The sequence below is a fragment of the Salmo salar genome, chromosome 20 (genome assembly GCF_965601325.2).
Source record: "Salmo salar chromosome 20, fSalSal1, whole genome shotgun sequence".
In the NCBI taxonomy this organism is placed as follows: Eukaryota; Metazoa; Chordata; class Actinopteri; order Salmoniformes; family Salmonidae; genus Salmo; species Salmo salar.
The window spans coordinates 21,977,869-21,995,050 of NC_138310.1; the positions used below are offsets into that span (position 1 = coordinate 21,977,869).

The 17,182-nt window shown below is 41.7% G+C and overlaps 2 protein-coding genes across 2 annotated transcripts in view; both read left to right on the forward strand.

Moving 5' to 3' along the window:
• The window catches only part of LOC106579901 (neuronal calcium sensor 1), a 38,573-nt gene extending 29,355 nt beyond the window's left edge, over nt 1–9,218 (forward strand). The window contains exons 4-9 of the mRNA XM_014160255.3: nt 3,861–3,999; nt 6,531–6,609; nt 7,109–7,197; nt 7,316–7,393; nt 8,308–8,424; nt 9,013–9,218. Of these exons, the coding sequence (XP_014015730.1) occupies nt 3,861–3,999; nt 6,531–6,609; nt 7,109–7,197; nt 7,316–7,393; nt 8,308–8,406 (484 nt within the window). The 3' untranslated portion in view covers nt 8,407–8,424; nt 9,013–9,218. The remainder of the gene's footprint in view (nt 1–3,860; nt 4,000–6,530; nt 6,610–7,108; nt 7,198–7,315; nt 7,394–8,307; nt 8,425–9,012) is intronic.
• A 3,986-nt stretch (nt 9,219–13,204) lies between these two features.
• LOC106579900 (hemicentin-1) overlaps nt 13,205–17,182 on the forward strand; it is an 83,394-nt gene continuing 79,416 nt past the window's right edge. Inside the window, exon 1 of the mRNA XM_014160253.3 lies at nt 13,205–13,776. Within this exon, the coding sequence (XP_014015728.2) occupies nt 13,503–13,776 (274 nt within the window). The 5' untranslated portion in view covers nt 13,205–13,502. The remainder of the gene's footprint in view (nt 13,777–17,182) is intronic.

Below are 17,182 nucleotides of genomic sequence, written 5' to 3' on the forward strand. Positions count from 1 at the left end.
TTTGTCTTTAACTCCCGTATCTCACCTCATTTGCTCACATTGTATATAGACTTATTTTTCTACTGTATTATTGACTGTATGTTTGTTTACTCCATGTGTAACTCTGTTGTTGTATGTGTCGAACTGCTTTGCTTTATCTTGGCCAATTGTAAATGAGAACTTGTTCTCAACTTGCCTACCTGGTTAAATAAAGGTGAAATAAATAAATGTAAAAAAAAAAATACTTTACTGTTACTAGCAAAATTCGTCAAAAATAGCCAGCAATGCTAATGTTAGCTAGCTAAAAAAAATGTGGTCCCTTCAATCTTAGTTGGCTGGCTAAAGTTATATTGCATCTACAGTCAATCTGGCGACATCACAATCATGACAAAACGTTGTCCTACTAATTATTTGCCTTCTTTTGAAATGGTATCGTGTTTCCAAGCCAAATCCGAGTTGTATTGAGGTAGGCTAACGTTATCTAGCTAGCAGTGATAATGATTATCAAATATACATAACCAGCAGTCTATGGCCTAGCTAGCTACTACCGGTATGCTCACAACTGGGCTCCTTCCACAGGGCATGCAAATCATTTGGATGTGCATCCTGCTGGAAACATGCATTGCATAGTTAATCTGTATAGGGCTTTTCAGTCTAAAACATCTGTGATCCTTTGAACGTGTTGGGGCGATGAAACAGCGGAGCCACATTGAATGAAGGGAAGCGAAGTGGGCAGAGGGGCGATTTGCACGTGGAGCTTGGCAAAAGAGGACATGATTTGTTTACATAATTGTAATCCAAACCCAACCTACTTTTACTTGTTGTGACGCGCTGAGGTTCCAAACTCCGTGTTAGACGAGACTGACTTTATGACCAAAATTATCCTCTTTACACTTTGTAGTCATTTTTGACACTAGAATACATGTTTCTGACTCAAATTGATGCCTCAGGCCGTTTTCAAAGGGATTCGTTGGTGTTTAGGGGCAGCTGCTCTTTAAGCAATTTGAAGCACACAGGGAATTGGGTCATTTCCTCTGCCATGCAATGCTATAACTGTCAACTCATCTAAAAGCAAAATAATGATGCAGCTGCCTGATTATTCTGTTTTTATTTTTGTAGTAAATTAGTGGATGAAAGATAAATAGTTGCATACATCTTACCCCCAAGCTAGATCTAGCTATACAACATATGATGATTTACTGTAGCTTGTAGCACTTTGTAAATGCTGCCTTTCCCTATTTGTCTCATGTGCCAGGTCTTTAACATTATTTCATCTGCCTTGGCTTTGTGTCAAAACTTGATCCTTGTACGAGAGAGAGAAGTCAGTGCCTCGTGAGCCAGTCAATCAGTGTGTTGATGCACTGCCCTCTCTGATAGGGTCAGGGAGCAAGGGCTCATCCACATCCCTGTCCACACGCAGCAGAAAGACAACGCTCGGCTGGCTCTGTGCTTCAGCACGTGGCTACAGAGTCGGCCAGTCTCAGGGCCTGCCTAGGTGCACTGGGGCAGAATAACACCCTGGCTGTGCACTCCATCCAAGTCAGTCAGCCTTCCATCCAGTCTTTTACATAAAACGTTGCATGACTCCTCAATGGAAGATCAGCCGCAATCACCATGGTTGAGTGTGAAAGATGAGAGGCAGTTTAAACAGGGGAAAAGCCAGATGGTGTGTAATTAGTGGAGGAGCCACTGACAGACATAGAAAAAATAGCAAGGTTAGATAAATAGACTCTTAAACACGACCCTAGGCAACACATTGACTAGGGTTTCAATGATGGACTCTTTTGGCATAGAGGAACTACATCACTGCCTAAGTCGATAAGAAAAAAATAATAATACATCTGGGTGCTCTCAGACATGCCAGAATGCTGCGATTGAAAACCAAAGTTTGCAAGCAAAGCCTTTGCAGTGGTTTTAGTTAAGGTACTTGATGCAAACTAGCCACTTGCGAAATGCACACATTAAAAACAACATCTGTGATCTCCATCTTGCTAGCTACTATTTAGTATTTTGTTCAAGCGGATAAAGTAGTGACGTAGGCAGTGACGTAGTTCCTCTATGCCTAAAGAGTCCGTCATTGAAACCAGACCCTAGTCACTGTGTTGCCTACGGTCGGGTTTTCGAAACTCTTAGATAAATGCTGGTGCTGTTAAATGTCTCCTCCATATTGATCAATGCTAATCTATTCAGGGGGAAATGTCATTAGCATGCTTAGTGCTCACCTGCAATCAATAACACAGGGACATAGCCAAGTATCCCTGCCAACTGGACAACAACAAGGGAAAATAGCTAAATAGCCTTGTCCACAACACTGTTTATAGCCATCCACCATGATGACAGATTACAGCGTGTTGGTAGAAAGCTGCTAGTCATGTACAGTATATCCCCAGGTTGCCTCACTAACTATGACATAAAGTCACTGGTCTACTGGTTTAGGCTATTTTCATGTGAGTAAGAACAATTATCCTGAAAGGCTTGGGAGCTCGGCTACATTTCCATGCACAACTGCACATATGCTAGTGAGTTAGCCAGGGTCACATCGAACCTAGAGAAAGATGCTTCACATTTAGTTAGATTGGGATCATCCTGCCCAATTACTAGTCAATGGTTACTAAGCAACTGATTTGAATCTAAAGGCCTGTGTGTTTTTGCACGAGTCCCCCAATGAATATACAGTACTGAAATGATTTCCCTCTCACAGAGACAATGGGAATTTCACAAATGAGTCAGACAAAATCTATTTCACTTGAAATGGGTCATATTGGGATTATGATGTGCTTTGTATTACCTGCCCGCTGAACGGCAATTAGACTTGATTCCTCATTGTTCTTCAATGGGCTTTCGTTTCCTCTGCATATCTCCACATCCGGATATGCAAATAGGAGGATTATGGCCTTCTCTTCAACATTTTCTCAGCCCATCTTTAGAGATTCGCTGTGTCTGTCTGTCCTATTCTAGGCTATGCAGGAGTGTGTTTTATCTGCAAGTCAGATTAAAAGTATGAGTTTCAGAGTGAGGAGCCAAAGGAAGGAGTGAGTGTAGGGAGGATCTGTCCTAGCTTCATTCTTCATTCCTCTCAGTCTGGCCTTCATTACAGCAGATCCTCATCAGGACCAGTCTGTGTCTGTTGTCAATCACACAGAGACATGGGAAGTTATGGGAACTCGCAAAAGACCTGTCTACCTCTGAACATCACTGTCTAACACTGGGTCAGACGTCATGTGGATGCACATTTTAGTCCACCAAACTGATAATACCTGATAATACCCCCATGCTTTTACCTGAGAGCGATGGAGAGCGAAATATACACTTATCTCCTTAAACTAGCCTACCCATCTCTGATTCCTTCTTCGAATCTCCCTCTCCCTCTCTGTCTCCCTCTCTGTACAGACCCATTAAAGGCTTGTTATTTTACTCTGATAACACTGTTTCTTTATTGAGTTGTACAACGAGACTGTCTACCTTTGAGGGACGGGGCTTGAAATTGGTTCTATAAATAGCTGTGATGTTATGTCATTCTGGACATATCATCTCATCTCTAGAGGCTAGAAGCTCACTGGTTGATTTATCATTTATGCACATTATCAAAAGACAAGAAAGTAATTTGATTTTAATTAAACTCCCTCTGCCTATTATATTTGATTAGAGACATTATCTTATCTCCTAGCAAGATAAATAGCTTTGGGTTAAACCTTTTTATACAACATGCTGTTTTAAAGTAGATCAATGCTGCTTGCCTGTGAAGAGCTGCATCTGAAGCTCAGTGTTATTGAACAATGTCATATTATATTCAATAGGCTAATTGTATCCCTATCATGTTAACTTTCTCTTGTGTTCTCTTTGCCTTCCTCTATCATCATCATCATCATCATCTCCTGCAGGTACAAAGGCTTTATAAAGGACTGTCCAAGCGGTCAGCTGGATGCTGTGGGCTTTCAAAAGATCTACAAGCAGTTCTTCCCTTTTGGTGACCCCACCAAGTTTGCTTCTTTTGTCTTCAACGTCTTTGATGAAAACAAGGTTTTTTTATTTTTTATTATTTGTACCTCCATACAATTACATGTGCTTTTTCTGTGATTTTAATTACATTTCCAGTCACTGTCATGTTCGAGGAGTAAATGCTTACATACTGTATAGTAAAAAGGTTTAGGATGCTGTTTCTGGTAGATGGGTGAGATAAATCTGTGATTATCTAACAGTTTCCAGTCTCTGTGGTGCCTTGAGGGTCATAGCACTGTGTAACAGTCTCTAATCAGAAGTGGAATCTGAGCACAGAAAGGGTCCCTTTTGTGGGGTCAATCAGATGTGAGATGGGTTGACAAAGCACATGTCAGAGGTTCCTGGAAATGAGAGGGAAATGGACTTTGAACAAAGGTTTTTGTGATTCACAACAAGGCATTGCAATTCTTGTTTCATCCCCATGGTCTGTAGGCTTTGAGAGGAACCCCAAACGTTGTGTGAGTGTGTGGCTTGTTAATGAAACACGCTAGCTCGGCCTGGCATTATGTTATCAATATTCAATATTAATCATTCATAAAGCAGCATCCTCGTTTAGTTATCAAGGTCATCTGTTGTGTTGTTAAGAGCAGCCCTCGCAGGCTGGTCGATGACCCCTGGCGGCCATAGCCACGCACTGGTTCTGATGTTTATGTATGAGTTTAATTTGTGCTAAGCACCCTGTAGTTAGAGAGAATGCATTGGTTCTAATAGTATTTGTAATCAGTGTAATTTTTCAGTTCTATGTCTGTTTTACAACAGCTGGCTGGCTGGCTGGTCCCTTGTCTGGTGGAGATAGAATCAGTCTGAGAGTCTTTTAAATGCTGTTGTTAGGTCTCAGATCCCATATCTCTCCTTTAGCAGGCCTGGCTCAGGTCTGGGGTATATAACCTAGGATGTAATTTTGCCTACAACAGTATCTCATGAAAATTAAATCAGAAAAGGTCTACTGGTATCTTCAAAATAAATATTTTGTTCCCCTCTTCTCACTATCATGTAGTAGCAGGCATTGCTGTGTATTGTATGTAATCACAAGCGCGTACAGTCAGGATGCTCGCTGCATTTTGGCAAATTTTGGGAAAATATCAAGCAGCTGATTGTTTCGCAATATTTTAAAATACAATCGCGGGGAAAACAAAGTTTGGAAAAGCAAATGGTTTCTGTTGCAAATAGTATATTCTAATCCGTCTGTAGTTAGGCTACCAAAAGATCTTACCTGCTCATCGAACATCTCATTCCAAAATCATGGGCATTAATATGAAGTTGGTCCCCTCCTTTGCTACTATAACAGCCTCCACTCTTCTGGGAAGGCTTTCCACTGAATGTTGTAACATTGCTGCGGGAACTTGCTTCCATTCAGCCACTAGAGCATTAGTGAGGTCAGGCACTGATGTTGGGCGATTAGGCCTGGCTCGCAGTCGGCATTCCAATTCATCCCAATGGTGTTCAATGGGGTTGAGGTCAGGGCTCTGTGCAGGCCAGTCAAGTTCTTCCACACCGATCTCGAAAGAACATTTCTGTATGGACCTCACTTTGTGCACGGGGGCATTGTCATGCTAAAACAGGAAAGGGCCTTCCCCAAATGGTTTCCACAAAGTTAGAAGCACAGAATTATGTAGAACGTCATTGTATACTGTAGCGTTAAGATTTCCCTTCACTGGAACTAAGGGTCCTATCCCGAACCATGAAAACAGCCCCAGACCATTATTTCTCCTCCACCAGTCAGATGGTGAAGCATGATTCAACACTCCAGAGAACGTGTTCCCACTGCTCCAGAGTCCAATGCGGCGAGCTTTACACCACTCCAGTCGACGCTTGGCATTGCGCATGGTGATCTTAGGCTTATGTGCGGCTGCTCGGTCATGGAAACCCATTTCATGAAACTCCCGACGAACAGTTCTTGTGCTGACGTTGCTTCCAGAGGCAGTTTCGGTAGTGAGTGTTGCAACCGAGAACAGATGTTTTTACGCGCTACGCGCTTCAGCACTCAGCGATCCCATTCTGTGAGCTTGTGTGGCCTACCACTTTGCGGCTGAACCGTTGTTGCTCCTAGATGTTTCCACTTCACAATAACAGGACTTACAGTTGAACGAGGCAGCTTTAACAGGGCTGATGAACTGACTTGTTGGAAAGGTAGCATCCTATGACGGTGCCACGTTGAATGTCACAGCTCTTCAGTAAGGCCATTCTACTGAAAGTGTTTGTCTATAGAGATTGCATGGTCAGCTCGATTTTAGACACCTGTCAGCAACAGGTGTGGCTGAAACAGCCGAATCCACTAATTTGAAGGGGTGTCCACACTTTTATATATATAGTGTACCTGGCAGCATGCATCCATCTTGCTAATGACCAGAGTTGACATGCTTTAGCCTCGGGGAGAGCCAGGTGCAGAGCAGAAATAGCAGCAGACATGGAGCACAAGCCTGACCCACTTTTCAGCAGTAGACCAAACAAAGTGTTTTGGGGAGTTAGTATGAAAGAAGATATTTGTCTTGTGTCTAACCCCCCCCCCCCCCCCCCCCCCCCCCACTCTCTCTCTCTCTGTTTTTGAATAGGACGGACACATAGAGTTTTCAGAGTTCATCCAGGCCCTGTCGGTGACTTCGCGGGGGACACTGGATGAGAAGCTCAGATGTAAGGAGAGATGACCCCTTCACATCAGGCAGTGCACTTTGACATTTCAGTAACAGGATCTGAGTCTTTGTGATCGTATTGTTATGCATGTACAGAACAAAAAGACTGACAGGCTCACAGAACACTACAAATAAGAGATTGTTAAGTATTGTCGTGCACTAAGTTCAATGGTGTTGCCTACGATGTGGGCCCTGGGTTTGGATTACCTTTAGAAAAGATTTGGGAGAAATTGTTCTGACTCTGTGAGAAATTAGCCTTTTGAAGTATCTTGCATTATTTGAATTTTATATGCCTCTTTTTTACATTTACTTATTCATTCTATCTCAGAACCCTCATCCCACTCCACTCTCCCACATACAGCCACTCGTGTTTAATACCTTAGTAAAAGGTCAAGGCTACATACATTCATCCATCCCCATCTACCTGTACACAATCCCAAAACAACTTTATTTACAGTCAGTACTGGGCCTTCACCATCTGTTTTTTTTGCTGTATTTAGGGGCTTTCAAATTGTATGATCTTGATAACGATGGCTACGTCACACGAGATGAGATGTTAAACATCGTAGATGCCATATATCTGATGGTGGTAAGTTATACAATACCAAAATGTTCCAGTGTCAAAAAGGCTAATGGTAGAATTCACATACAGTATTTTACATTGACCTGAAATATTGCAAGACAATATATTTGCCTTTGTGTTCCAGGGGAACACTGTAGAGTTACCAGAAGAAGAGAATACACCTGAGAAGAGAGTGGACCGTATTTTTTCCATGATGGACAAGGTATATCTCTATTCCACAAATAAAACACTGTAGTGTAGCTATTTGTTGACCTCTGGTTTGTTGGTAGCTATTTTGCTCTTAGTTGTACAACTTATAGATCACTTTGTTTCTCAAGTCAGTGGCGGTACTATTGTAATGAGCTGACTAGCAACTCCACAGAAAATAGCATGTGTATTGTGTTCCTACTGTGTCCCTGTGCTGTAGTGCAGTGAGGCGGGCCGTCTAGAGTTTAGACCTCTTAGCCGTAGCCATCCCAGCATCACTAACAATTCCTGCAGTCTATAAACACCACAGATATCCCCTCCACCACCACAGCCCAGTGCTAATGCCCACTCAGCTCACTCAGGCCCTCCTCGTCCTTGGCTCAGTGAACGATGAGATGGAGCCTGCTTGGGCATGTTTGTCAGTTCCATACCCATTGCAAGGATCAGCCTATATGACTGGCTTCAGAGCACAGCAGCAGTGCTCAGTCATTTGTATGGGCGGAGGGAAGTGAGCTGACCATTCAAGTGCACTGAACTAGATCAGCCAAGCCATGTAGAAAAGACCCTGGTATATAACATTAATGGGGACCGAGTGGCGCAGTGGTCTAAGGCATTGCATCGCAGTGCTAGAGGCGTCACTACAGACCCGGGTTCGGTCCCGGGCTGTATGACAACCGGCCGTGATCGGGAGTCTCATAGGGCGGTGCGCAATTGGTCCAGCATCGTCCGGGTTAGGGGAGGGTTTGGCCGGGGTAGGCCGTCATTGTAAATAAGAATTTGTTCTTAACTGACTTGCCTAGTTAAATAAAGGTCAAATAAAATAATCATGATTTGTTTGCCCCCTGCTGGTAAGATAGAGTAAAAGCAGCCTGATCTGCGATGGAGATGCTGTTCCGTTGTACTATATCTTCTCCTGTGTTCTTATTCCAGAATGCTGATGGCAAGTTGACCCTGCAGGAGTTTCAGGAGGGTTCCAAGGCAGACCCCTCCATTGTGCAGGCACTGTCACTGTACGATGGGCTGGTATAGGGCCTAAAGTGTTTAAAGGTGAGTGGAGCAGTGATCATGCAGCATTGAATTCAATACCCCAGTGGTGGAAATGTCATAAGGTTGTACAGTATGTATCATATAATCAAAATCATGTTTTATAATAAGATAAACAAAGAATTGTGTGGTCAATTGATCTGTTTGAGGATGACAATGTGTGTTATTGAGAATACTACAGTTTACGAAGTGCAGTATAGTATAGAGGTCAGAGACTCGGTCTGAAAACAATGCAAAGCCGCCATTGTCAGACCACAGTTTGTCCTTATGCATTATTCAAGTGCCCTCTGCTGATTGCTGGCAATGAAACAGCCATGCAGTGCTCCGAGAGGAGAAAGGGCAGTTAGCTGGTCTCTCCTCCCCTCTGTCTAATGTATTCCACAGCCCAGTATTGCTGTAGCTGACGTTCTGCTCAACATGTGATAGTGTGTTTCAGCTCAATATAGACACATACATGGGACAGCTTGGGTTTAAAGTAGCACTGCATTTACTTGTTAGTTCTGTGTCTCTTTTGTCAATAGGATCTTGCACTGTTTGTGTCCATGTCTGATTTCGTTGCCACATTGAACTCAGTGGTGATTATTATTACAGATTCTCAGATTCGCAGAGTCCAACATAGTGCCATCACACCTGCTATGAGAAAAAAGCATCTACAAGCATCAACATCCCTCCATGCACTATCCAGAAGGAGACGTGGGGTGAGGAGAAAGACAAGGACTTGTGTAATACTGCTGCCGTCAATTGCACATATTCATCTGCACTCTAAGCATTGAAAACAACTCTGAGCCCTCTGATATACAAAAATGTAAAATAAAAAAGGACAAGAGGGGAATATACACTGAACTTATACTTACAAGCAAGGCAGTTGTTTTTCCTTGTGGACTGTACTGGAGGATACCCTTTGAGGTGTGTGTGAACTGTGAACGGCGCTCTACAGAGTCAGAGTGGTGTGACTGACACGTGGAGAGCTGTCACGTGGCTACCTGAAAGACTACAGCAGGAGACATCAGCAGGCACTGATTGTTTTTGAGAGTGTTGAGGGAGATCAACTTATTTATAAATCCATGTATATAGGATATACTATAAATAGTCTTGTTATTATGTGTTGCTTTGCTGCGTTTGTTGGAGTGCTGTTCATTAACATGAAATTAAGCTTAATCGTTTTTTAATCAGTTTTAATTAATGGAATGCTTTTTTTCATCCTGCTTCCTGCACAAACCGCTTCCTTTGTTTTCTTTTATATTTTTATTTGAGGAGTAAGTGTTCAGGGAGGGGCTTTCAATTGTGAGGCTTAATTTATTATGTTTGGGTTATGTGCCTCCTATTGTGTTGGATGTATGTTCCGTTTCCCATCAGCACTACTGTCAAGGCACTGTAATGTCTCAATGCCACATCCTGAATGACATGATCAAGCAACACAGTGTAATTCCTCACAGTTGACATATCTCAACTGAGGCTCATTATTTCCTTTGACGTCGTCTTACTCCACCCTGTGTATACACAAGGCTTCAGCTATTGAGAACAAACAGACATACATTCTCGTTGTAAAGCTTTTTGCAGGCTGTCTGTTTGAACCTGTCCTTTTTGTGTCTGTCCTGTGTGTTCAACAGAAGCCATAAATCCCAGCATGTGATGATGCCTTTTCCTGTTCAGTCTCGGTCATTTCAGTCTTAACATTAGGCATTTGTCAGCTTCACTGATTTAGCCTTACTCAAGTGATAAAGATAATTTTCCCCTGTGCTGTCATTTACATTGAACAACACAGAGCACAGAGTAAAATGCATTTTAAATCTGCAAAATGTAACTTTTTGGGCGACCCGACCAAATTGTGAGTTATAGACCTGTTATTCCCATTGAAATGAAGTCTAAGAAGCTGTAGACCTGTTCTATGTGCGCTATTTCTATGCTTCCTGTTCGTAAGTTTCGTTTTCGCATCTTTTACTTTCGGTTTTGTACACCATCTTCAAACACCTGAAAATACAATATTTTGGGTTATTGAAAATATATTTTACAGCGGTTTAGATGGTATGATGATTCTCTACACTATACTTGCTTGTTTTGTCACATAAACTGAAATTAGGCGAACTATTACAATTTTAGCAACCAGGAAATGCCGGAGCGATTTCTGCATAGTGGACCTTTAAATGGCTGCCTTTACATTCTGTGTGATAGAAATTCTGTTTTTGTAAATTCAACCTCAAAGCTCTCTAAACTCAACTTGTTTCCCGAAATGGTGTCTCGGTTCCCTCAAATACCCTTTTATTCAAAAGGGATACAGGAACAAAACTCAGCCAGAAAAAGGTTGAAGTAATTGTTCAATGGAGATTCAGACTTTTGTTCAACTTAAACATGAATTACCCTGTTATAATGAATTAAGGATTACATTGACTGTAACTTGTTCATTAAACAGTGCTTTAAGACAGTTCATACTGTAGATATGAGTAAAGACAGGCCTTAGTGTTGCTTTCTACTTCAAATCCATAATCTACTGCTACACCATAGGTTTGCAGTGTAAGTTTTTATGTCCTGACCTAACTTCAAGTATTCCTACAGCACACTTAGAAGAGACCATTAAGAAGTAGTGAGATTTTCTTGGTGTCTGATATGTGCCATCCCTGTGCGGTTGAAAAACTCATAGTGGCTGTGTAGAGGCTAGCCAGGCCCTCAGCAAGTTCCACTGGGCCATTAATCTGTTTAACATTGTCTGTCCATTCTTATCCAACTGGTCTGGATGCAGGAGATATAAGAGCCATTAGAACTGGAGTTACTACATGCCAAAGGGGGACCAAAGTGGGCCAAGCTCATACAGTAAGTCTAAATAATGACCTGGTTGGTTTAGAAGGAGAACATTTCTTTATCATTGCAGTAAACATCTTTCATTCATTGTGTTCTGGCATTGGTGTTGCAGCAGCATCCCATAAAAGGTATTTTTTTGTCTTTGATATGCTTTCTTGGGTAAGCAGAATTGTGGAATAGGAGACTGAAATCATGATTCCTTTAGGCACAAAAGTGTGACTCTAAAGTCTCTGTCAATTTCTTGAGGAAAGGTTATTTCCTGTCTCTGACACCAATGGTTCTTTTTTGGGGTCAATAAAATGTTTTCATTCTAGCAGACCCTTTCCTTCCTCTTGTATGGTTGCCTTCTCTCCTCGCCAAACGTCCGATATGCTGCATCAATCTCTTGGCTTGCATGGCTTGACACTTCTTTGCGCTCAAATAAAACTCAGTAAGAAATCTTAAAATAGATAAATCCCTGAGAGCAACTGCCTCACCATGTGATGTAATCGAAGTATCCGTTCTTATCAGGATCTGTAATCCGACGAGAAAGGGACGCTTGGCTTCCTCAGCCTTTCCTCTGAAAAAGCATCTGGCATTTCTGTCTCATGTCAAGCCACCGACTCCATTTATGCACCAGCGGGATATATTTCTATACATATTTCTATATACATATATTTTGGTGTATTTTTTTCCAGAGACAACTAATCTCATGCTATTCTACACATTTTGCAATGAGGCTGAGAGAATTTGGCACTTTAAAGCTAATTTCCTGCAATTCTACACATATTGCCATGGGGCAGAGAGGAAAATATGCAGTTTTATACAGTAACTAATTTCATACTATTCTATTCATTTTGGAATGAGGCTGGGAGAATTTTTGCATTTTTGAAGCAATTTTTCTGCTATTCTACACGTTTTGCAATGCTGCTGAGAGAAAAGGTTGCAGTTTTACAACTGATTTCCTGTTATTCAATTTTTTTTTACATGGCTTATGATGTGTTCATATCTTACCTGGGGAGGGGGGAGCAACCATAGAGATCCTATTAAATTACTAGAAGGGCTATGTTATAAACCTTCAAATTTCCAAAATGGGGTGAAAATGGCAGCCATATCGGTCAGGGAGAAATCAAAACCAGTCTAATTGGAATGAATGGCACTAGAGGCATAATCCTGATTTTTCTTATGCAGGAAAATAAAACAAAGGCATGTATCAGAAATGGTGTAATTTAATTATTGTTAACCTACAATATTGTCATATAATCCTAAATACAGTTTATACAGGATTTGTACACATTTTCTGTATAAATAGCCTCTATAATATATGTAAACAGACCATAAATGTCTAAATGTTTTGTTTCTTGGAAAGCTGAGTGCTATTACATGATACAATACCAGTGCTTGTTGCGTTTACAATATTTTAAATCCTATCATCTACTGATTTCAGTCAGTGTATGGCTGTGGATTGACTGCTTTGTTTGAATGGAATGTTGGCATATTAGCAGTTAATTTGTAAAATTAAACAAATCATTCCTCTGGCTGGCTTGCAAGCTAACAAACATACAGTGCAGATAAATTCTTCAAATAAATAATTTTACACACCATGGTTGACCAACTCCCTGATTATATTATAATATTTTTTTATATATTTTTTTTCTGGGGGGGGGGGGGGGGGCTCAGAGCCTGTGGACCCCCGTTAGGGGATGCAAGGTGCGTGATATGCCAGCTAAACATAAACACTGCTGTTATAATAAAGCTCAAGCCATTTCGACAATGCTGAGTCGTGAAAACAATTATTCTCCACTGTAAAATTGCTTAAAAGTTGAGCACAATTGCACCTCTAGCTTGGCATAAGGTTGACCGGATCCAGCCATGAGTACCCGGCCAGGAGAATGTGGATGGGGTTGGGCTGGAAGTGATAGCCGGGTCAAGTTACACAAAAAAAATATGCTTGTTCCTACTCAGGACCCTTTTAACACCCATCCCTGCCCCCGTTCCGAGCGCTCAGCATACACTACCATTTCTCCAGAGGAGCTGCTTTCTTCAATCTGTCCAAATTTTTGTACATGGATGTTACTCGGGACCAAATAACGTGCTACACCATCTAGTCTAGATCTACATGTAGGCTATTTCAGTTGAGGCACAACATTTTTCAAAGATTTTTAGTTTGGTTGTCTTTGGGAATAATTCGATTTCTATAGATAATTTTTTTGGGGGGATGCGCCAAAACGTATTTTTTTTATGTGTTAGTGTTTTAACTGGTTTGTTACATTTATGAAATCAAACACAGATGCAGTAAATTGAGAATGACCGCTATTATGTTGAAGTGCCTTGTCTTGGCGCTCTTTATTTGCGGGCACAAAGTCCTGACCGACCCGCGAGTTGAGGGTGGCCAGGAGCACTTTGATTCCATGGACAGTGACAGCGCTTCAACCCTGGCATTTGTGTTCGATGTTACTGGCTCAATGTATGACGACCTCAAACAGGTGATAGATGGTGCCTCTCGGATCCTGGAAAAGACCCTCAACCGGAGGACAAGACCCATCAAAAACTTTGTCCTCGTGCCATTTCATGACCCAGGTAAAAAAATTATGAAAAGTTGCATAACCCTAATTATTTCTTACAAGAGTAAGACATTTAGCATTTTTTTTAAAACAAATGACAATAGTCATACATTATTTACATTAAACAATTGACATTAAACAATAAGGCCTCAATCAGATCAAACATTAAAGGAACTGTCCAGTGTTTCCAGATTTCTATGAAATATGACATAATTAATTACAATAGGAGTGATGGGCCAGCTCAACTTCTTCAGGCGGATGACATCATCCTCTATGAGGAAATAGCAAGCATTTTTAAAACTTCTGTTTAAGATACAAACTTAAGGTGGGTTTTTTAAAACTGTTTTTTATTTATTTATGCTTTGGCCAAAAATACAAGTATAGGATGAGTCCCCAAGCGTCCCTCTTCCACTCAACCTCTATGGGAAAGCTGGAGCTTGAAAAAAAGAGAGTGCCCTAATGGGGGAGGGTGTTTGAGCCCTGATGAGAAGCATATGCTGTCTGCTTGTGTGTAATTACCCCAATCACCCCCATCCACCCCTCCGGAAAGCCTACCAGCCCCAGTAACCAACCCTGGGTGGAAGGGCTGGAGGCTGAGAAGGGGATGGTGTGCTCGGCTAGCTACACTAACGCCACACATTTTATCTGTGTTTAATTTAGTGTGCCCTTGGGGACTTTGTAAGCCTCCTGAGAGTGCAAAGAAACAGGGTGACAAAGAGGCGTGACAGTGTCTATGTTGTATGGGCGCTTATGACTGAAGTGGGGACAAAGCCTTAAAAAGCCTGACAAAAAAATGACAGAGGGAGAGAGAGGGATCAATAAATACTCACCAGGTAGTCTGGCAGTCTGACATGCCCACGTATTATCAATGTCTAATAGTTATATTTGGTAAGAAATGTGATGGCAAAGCTTGAAGCACACACACACACACACACACACACACACACACACACACACACACACACACACACACACACACACACACACACACACACACACACACACACACACAAAACACACCCACACTGCCCCTAACCCAATCTACGGGCCTCTCCCTCACACTAGAGTAAAAGACTGTTCTATATGGCAAGGTATTCTATATGACAGACAATATATTCTCTGTGTGTTGATTAATGTTTACTGCTCCATCGACCAGCCCCTGAAGGATTCCAAATAATTGTCAGATCTTAACAGGCTGTTATTAGTCACGTTGGGGTCCACTGCAGTATGAGAGAGGTTCAGGTTACCCAACAGAGAGTGCTGACTTCAGCACTAAACACAACTAATGATTACTCAGTCATCATGGGCATTTTGAAGAGATGGTGCAATACCACCACAGACATGCTATATTTAAGCAATAAGGCACAAGGGGGTGTGGTATATGGCCAATATACCATGGCTAAGGGCTGTTCTTAAGAACGACACAACGCGGAGTGCCTGGATACAGCTGTTAGCCGTGGTATATTAGCCATATACCACAAACCCCTGGGGTACCTTATTGCTGTTATAAACTGGTTACCAATGTAATTAAAAAGGTAAAAATTCATTTTTGGTCATAGCTGCGGTATACCATGGCTTTCAGCCAATCATCATTCAGGGCTCAAACCACCCAGTTTATAATATAGCATCTAGCATGTACTGTATGTGATACTTAATTGTCCACCAGTAATGATTTAGGGGACTACAGACATTCTTACTGGCATAGGCCCTCGGATCCTCAAAAAGTTCTATAGCTGAACCATCAAGAGCATCTTGACTGGCTGCATCACCGTTCGGTATGGCAAATGCACCGCCCTTGACCTCAAAGTGCTACAGAGGCTGGTGCAGACAGCCCAATACATTACTGGGGCCAAGCTCCCTGCCATCCAGGACCTTTATGTCAGGTGGTGTCAGAGGAAGGCTTGAAACATTTCCTAAAACTCCAGCCACCAAAGCCATAGACTGTTCACTCTGCTACCCAGGGGCGGAAATCCCGGGGGGGACGGGGGACACGACCCCCCCATCCTGGGAAAAATATGATTTGTCCCCCCCCAATATATCACTGAAACATAACTATGTAATTTAAATAATATTAATAATACGCAATGAAAGCAGTTGTGCTGATTATAGACACTTAATAGCGCGTTTTTAAGTTTCAAAAGATTGCGACCCCCCCACCCTTTTCCTCACAATGGTTTGATCCACTGGCAAGGTAACAGAGGGGTCGTGTCTACTGTCTGAAAGGCACTCAATGAACGTAACTGATGTAAAGTTAATCCAGTCAATCGCGCACACACACTAGCTGAATATGCAGAGCTAGCGTGCAAATATTAACTATTAAGCTAGCTAGTACCTATTCCATTTATGTGGCCTCGTCAAAGATGGAATCTTTGCTATCTTCAATTTATTCTGAGATCAGCATGCAGATGATGTAAGTTAGTGCTTCAAAGTCCCTGTGATAAGGTTAGCGATAAACTGAAGTCCAATCTGAACAGAACTACACTCTTCTTCTACCATTGTCTTAAATATATTTAATGGTCTCGTTGCAAAAGCAAAATTGTCGCAAGGGAACTTTTATTTATTTATTTTATTTAACCCGGGTAGCAAAGATTATAGCAAACACCACTGAAACGGAATTGGTGCTCGCTTGCTTTGCAAATTCAGCTATTGTTGGAAGCCAGCCAATATGAAACAAACTATTAAAATTACAAAAGGTTTCACATTTGCTAGCTACCTTTTAGATCGAAGCCCAAATAGAATGATAAAAGATAAGATGATAGAAGCCCATCTCCTACTGTAAATAACCTACACACTGTGTGTGTGTGTGTAGCCAGCCAGCCAGGTAGAAAAATGGCAGAAAAATAAAAGACGGACATCAGAGTATTTTTCAGCACACCAAAACGCAAAGTAAGAACCCTAGTAGCCTAATATCTCAAAGACCAGTTGATAAAATGTTCATAAGAAAGAAATGAAATTCTAATGGAAATGTTTCACAATGATGTCATTAGGCAGAGCAGGCAACAGATGGCACACAGACAGCAGAGTTGGGGACAGATATGCAGGGACAGACTGGCAGAGACGGAGTCTCAGCTAAGTTTGTTGAGTCTTTGTTTGGCAACATTATGAAAGGTTCTCAATTTTTTTGACTTGTAAAATAGGAACATAATTGGAAAATGCCATGGATACCCCCACTCTCAACTTAAACTGGTGACTGAACTAAGATTTGTTAAAGGCAATGGTATTGCTGTTGTGAGTAGTTGTGTAGTTTTGGGTACCGGTAGTTAGGAGTAGGGCAAACACCTTATTTCTTTGGTTCCTCAATATACATTTACCATATTACAATGTAGGCTATGTGTTACAGCACTACTTTTGGTGTCCCCCTCAGGAATTGCTCTTGAGAAAATGTCATGTAATTGTCCCCCCCAAAGTTGATATCAGATTTT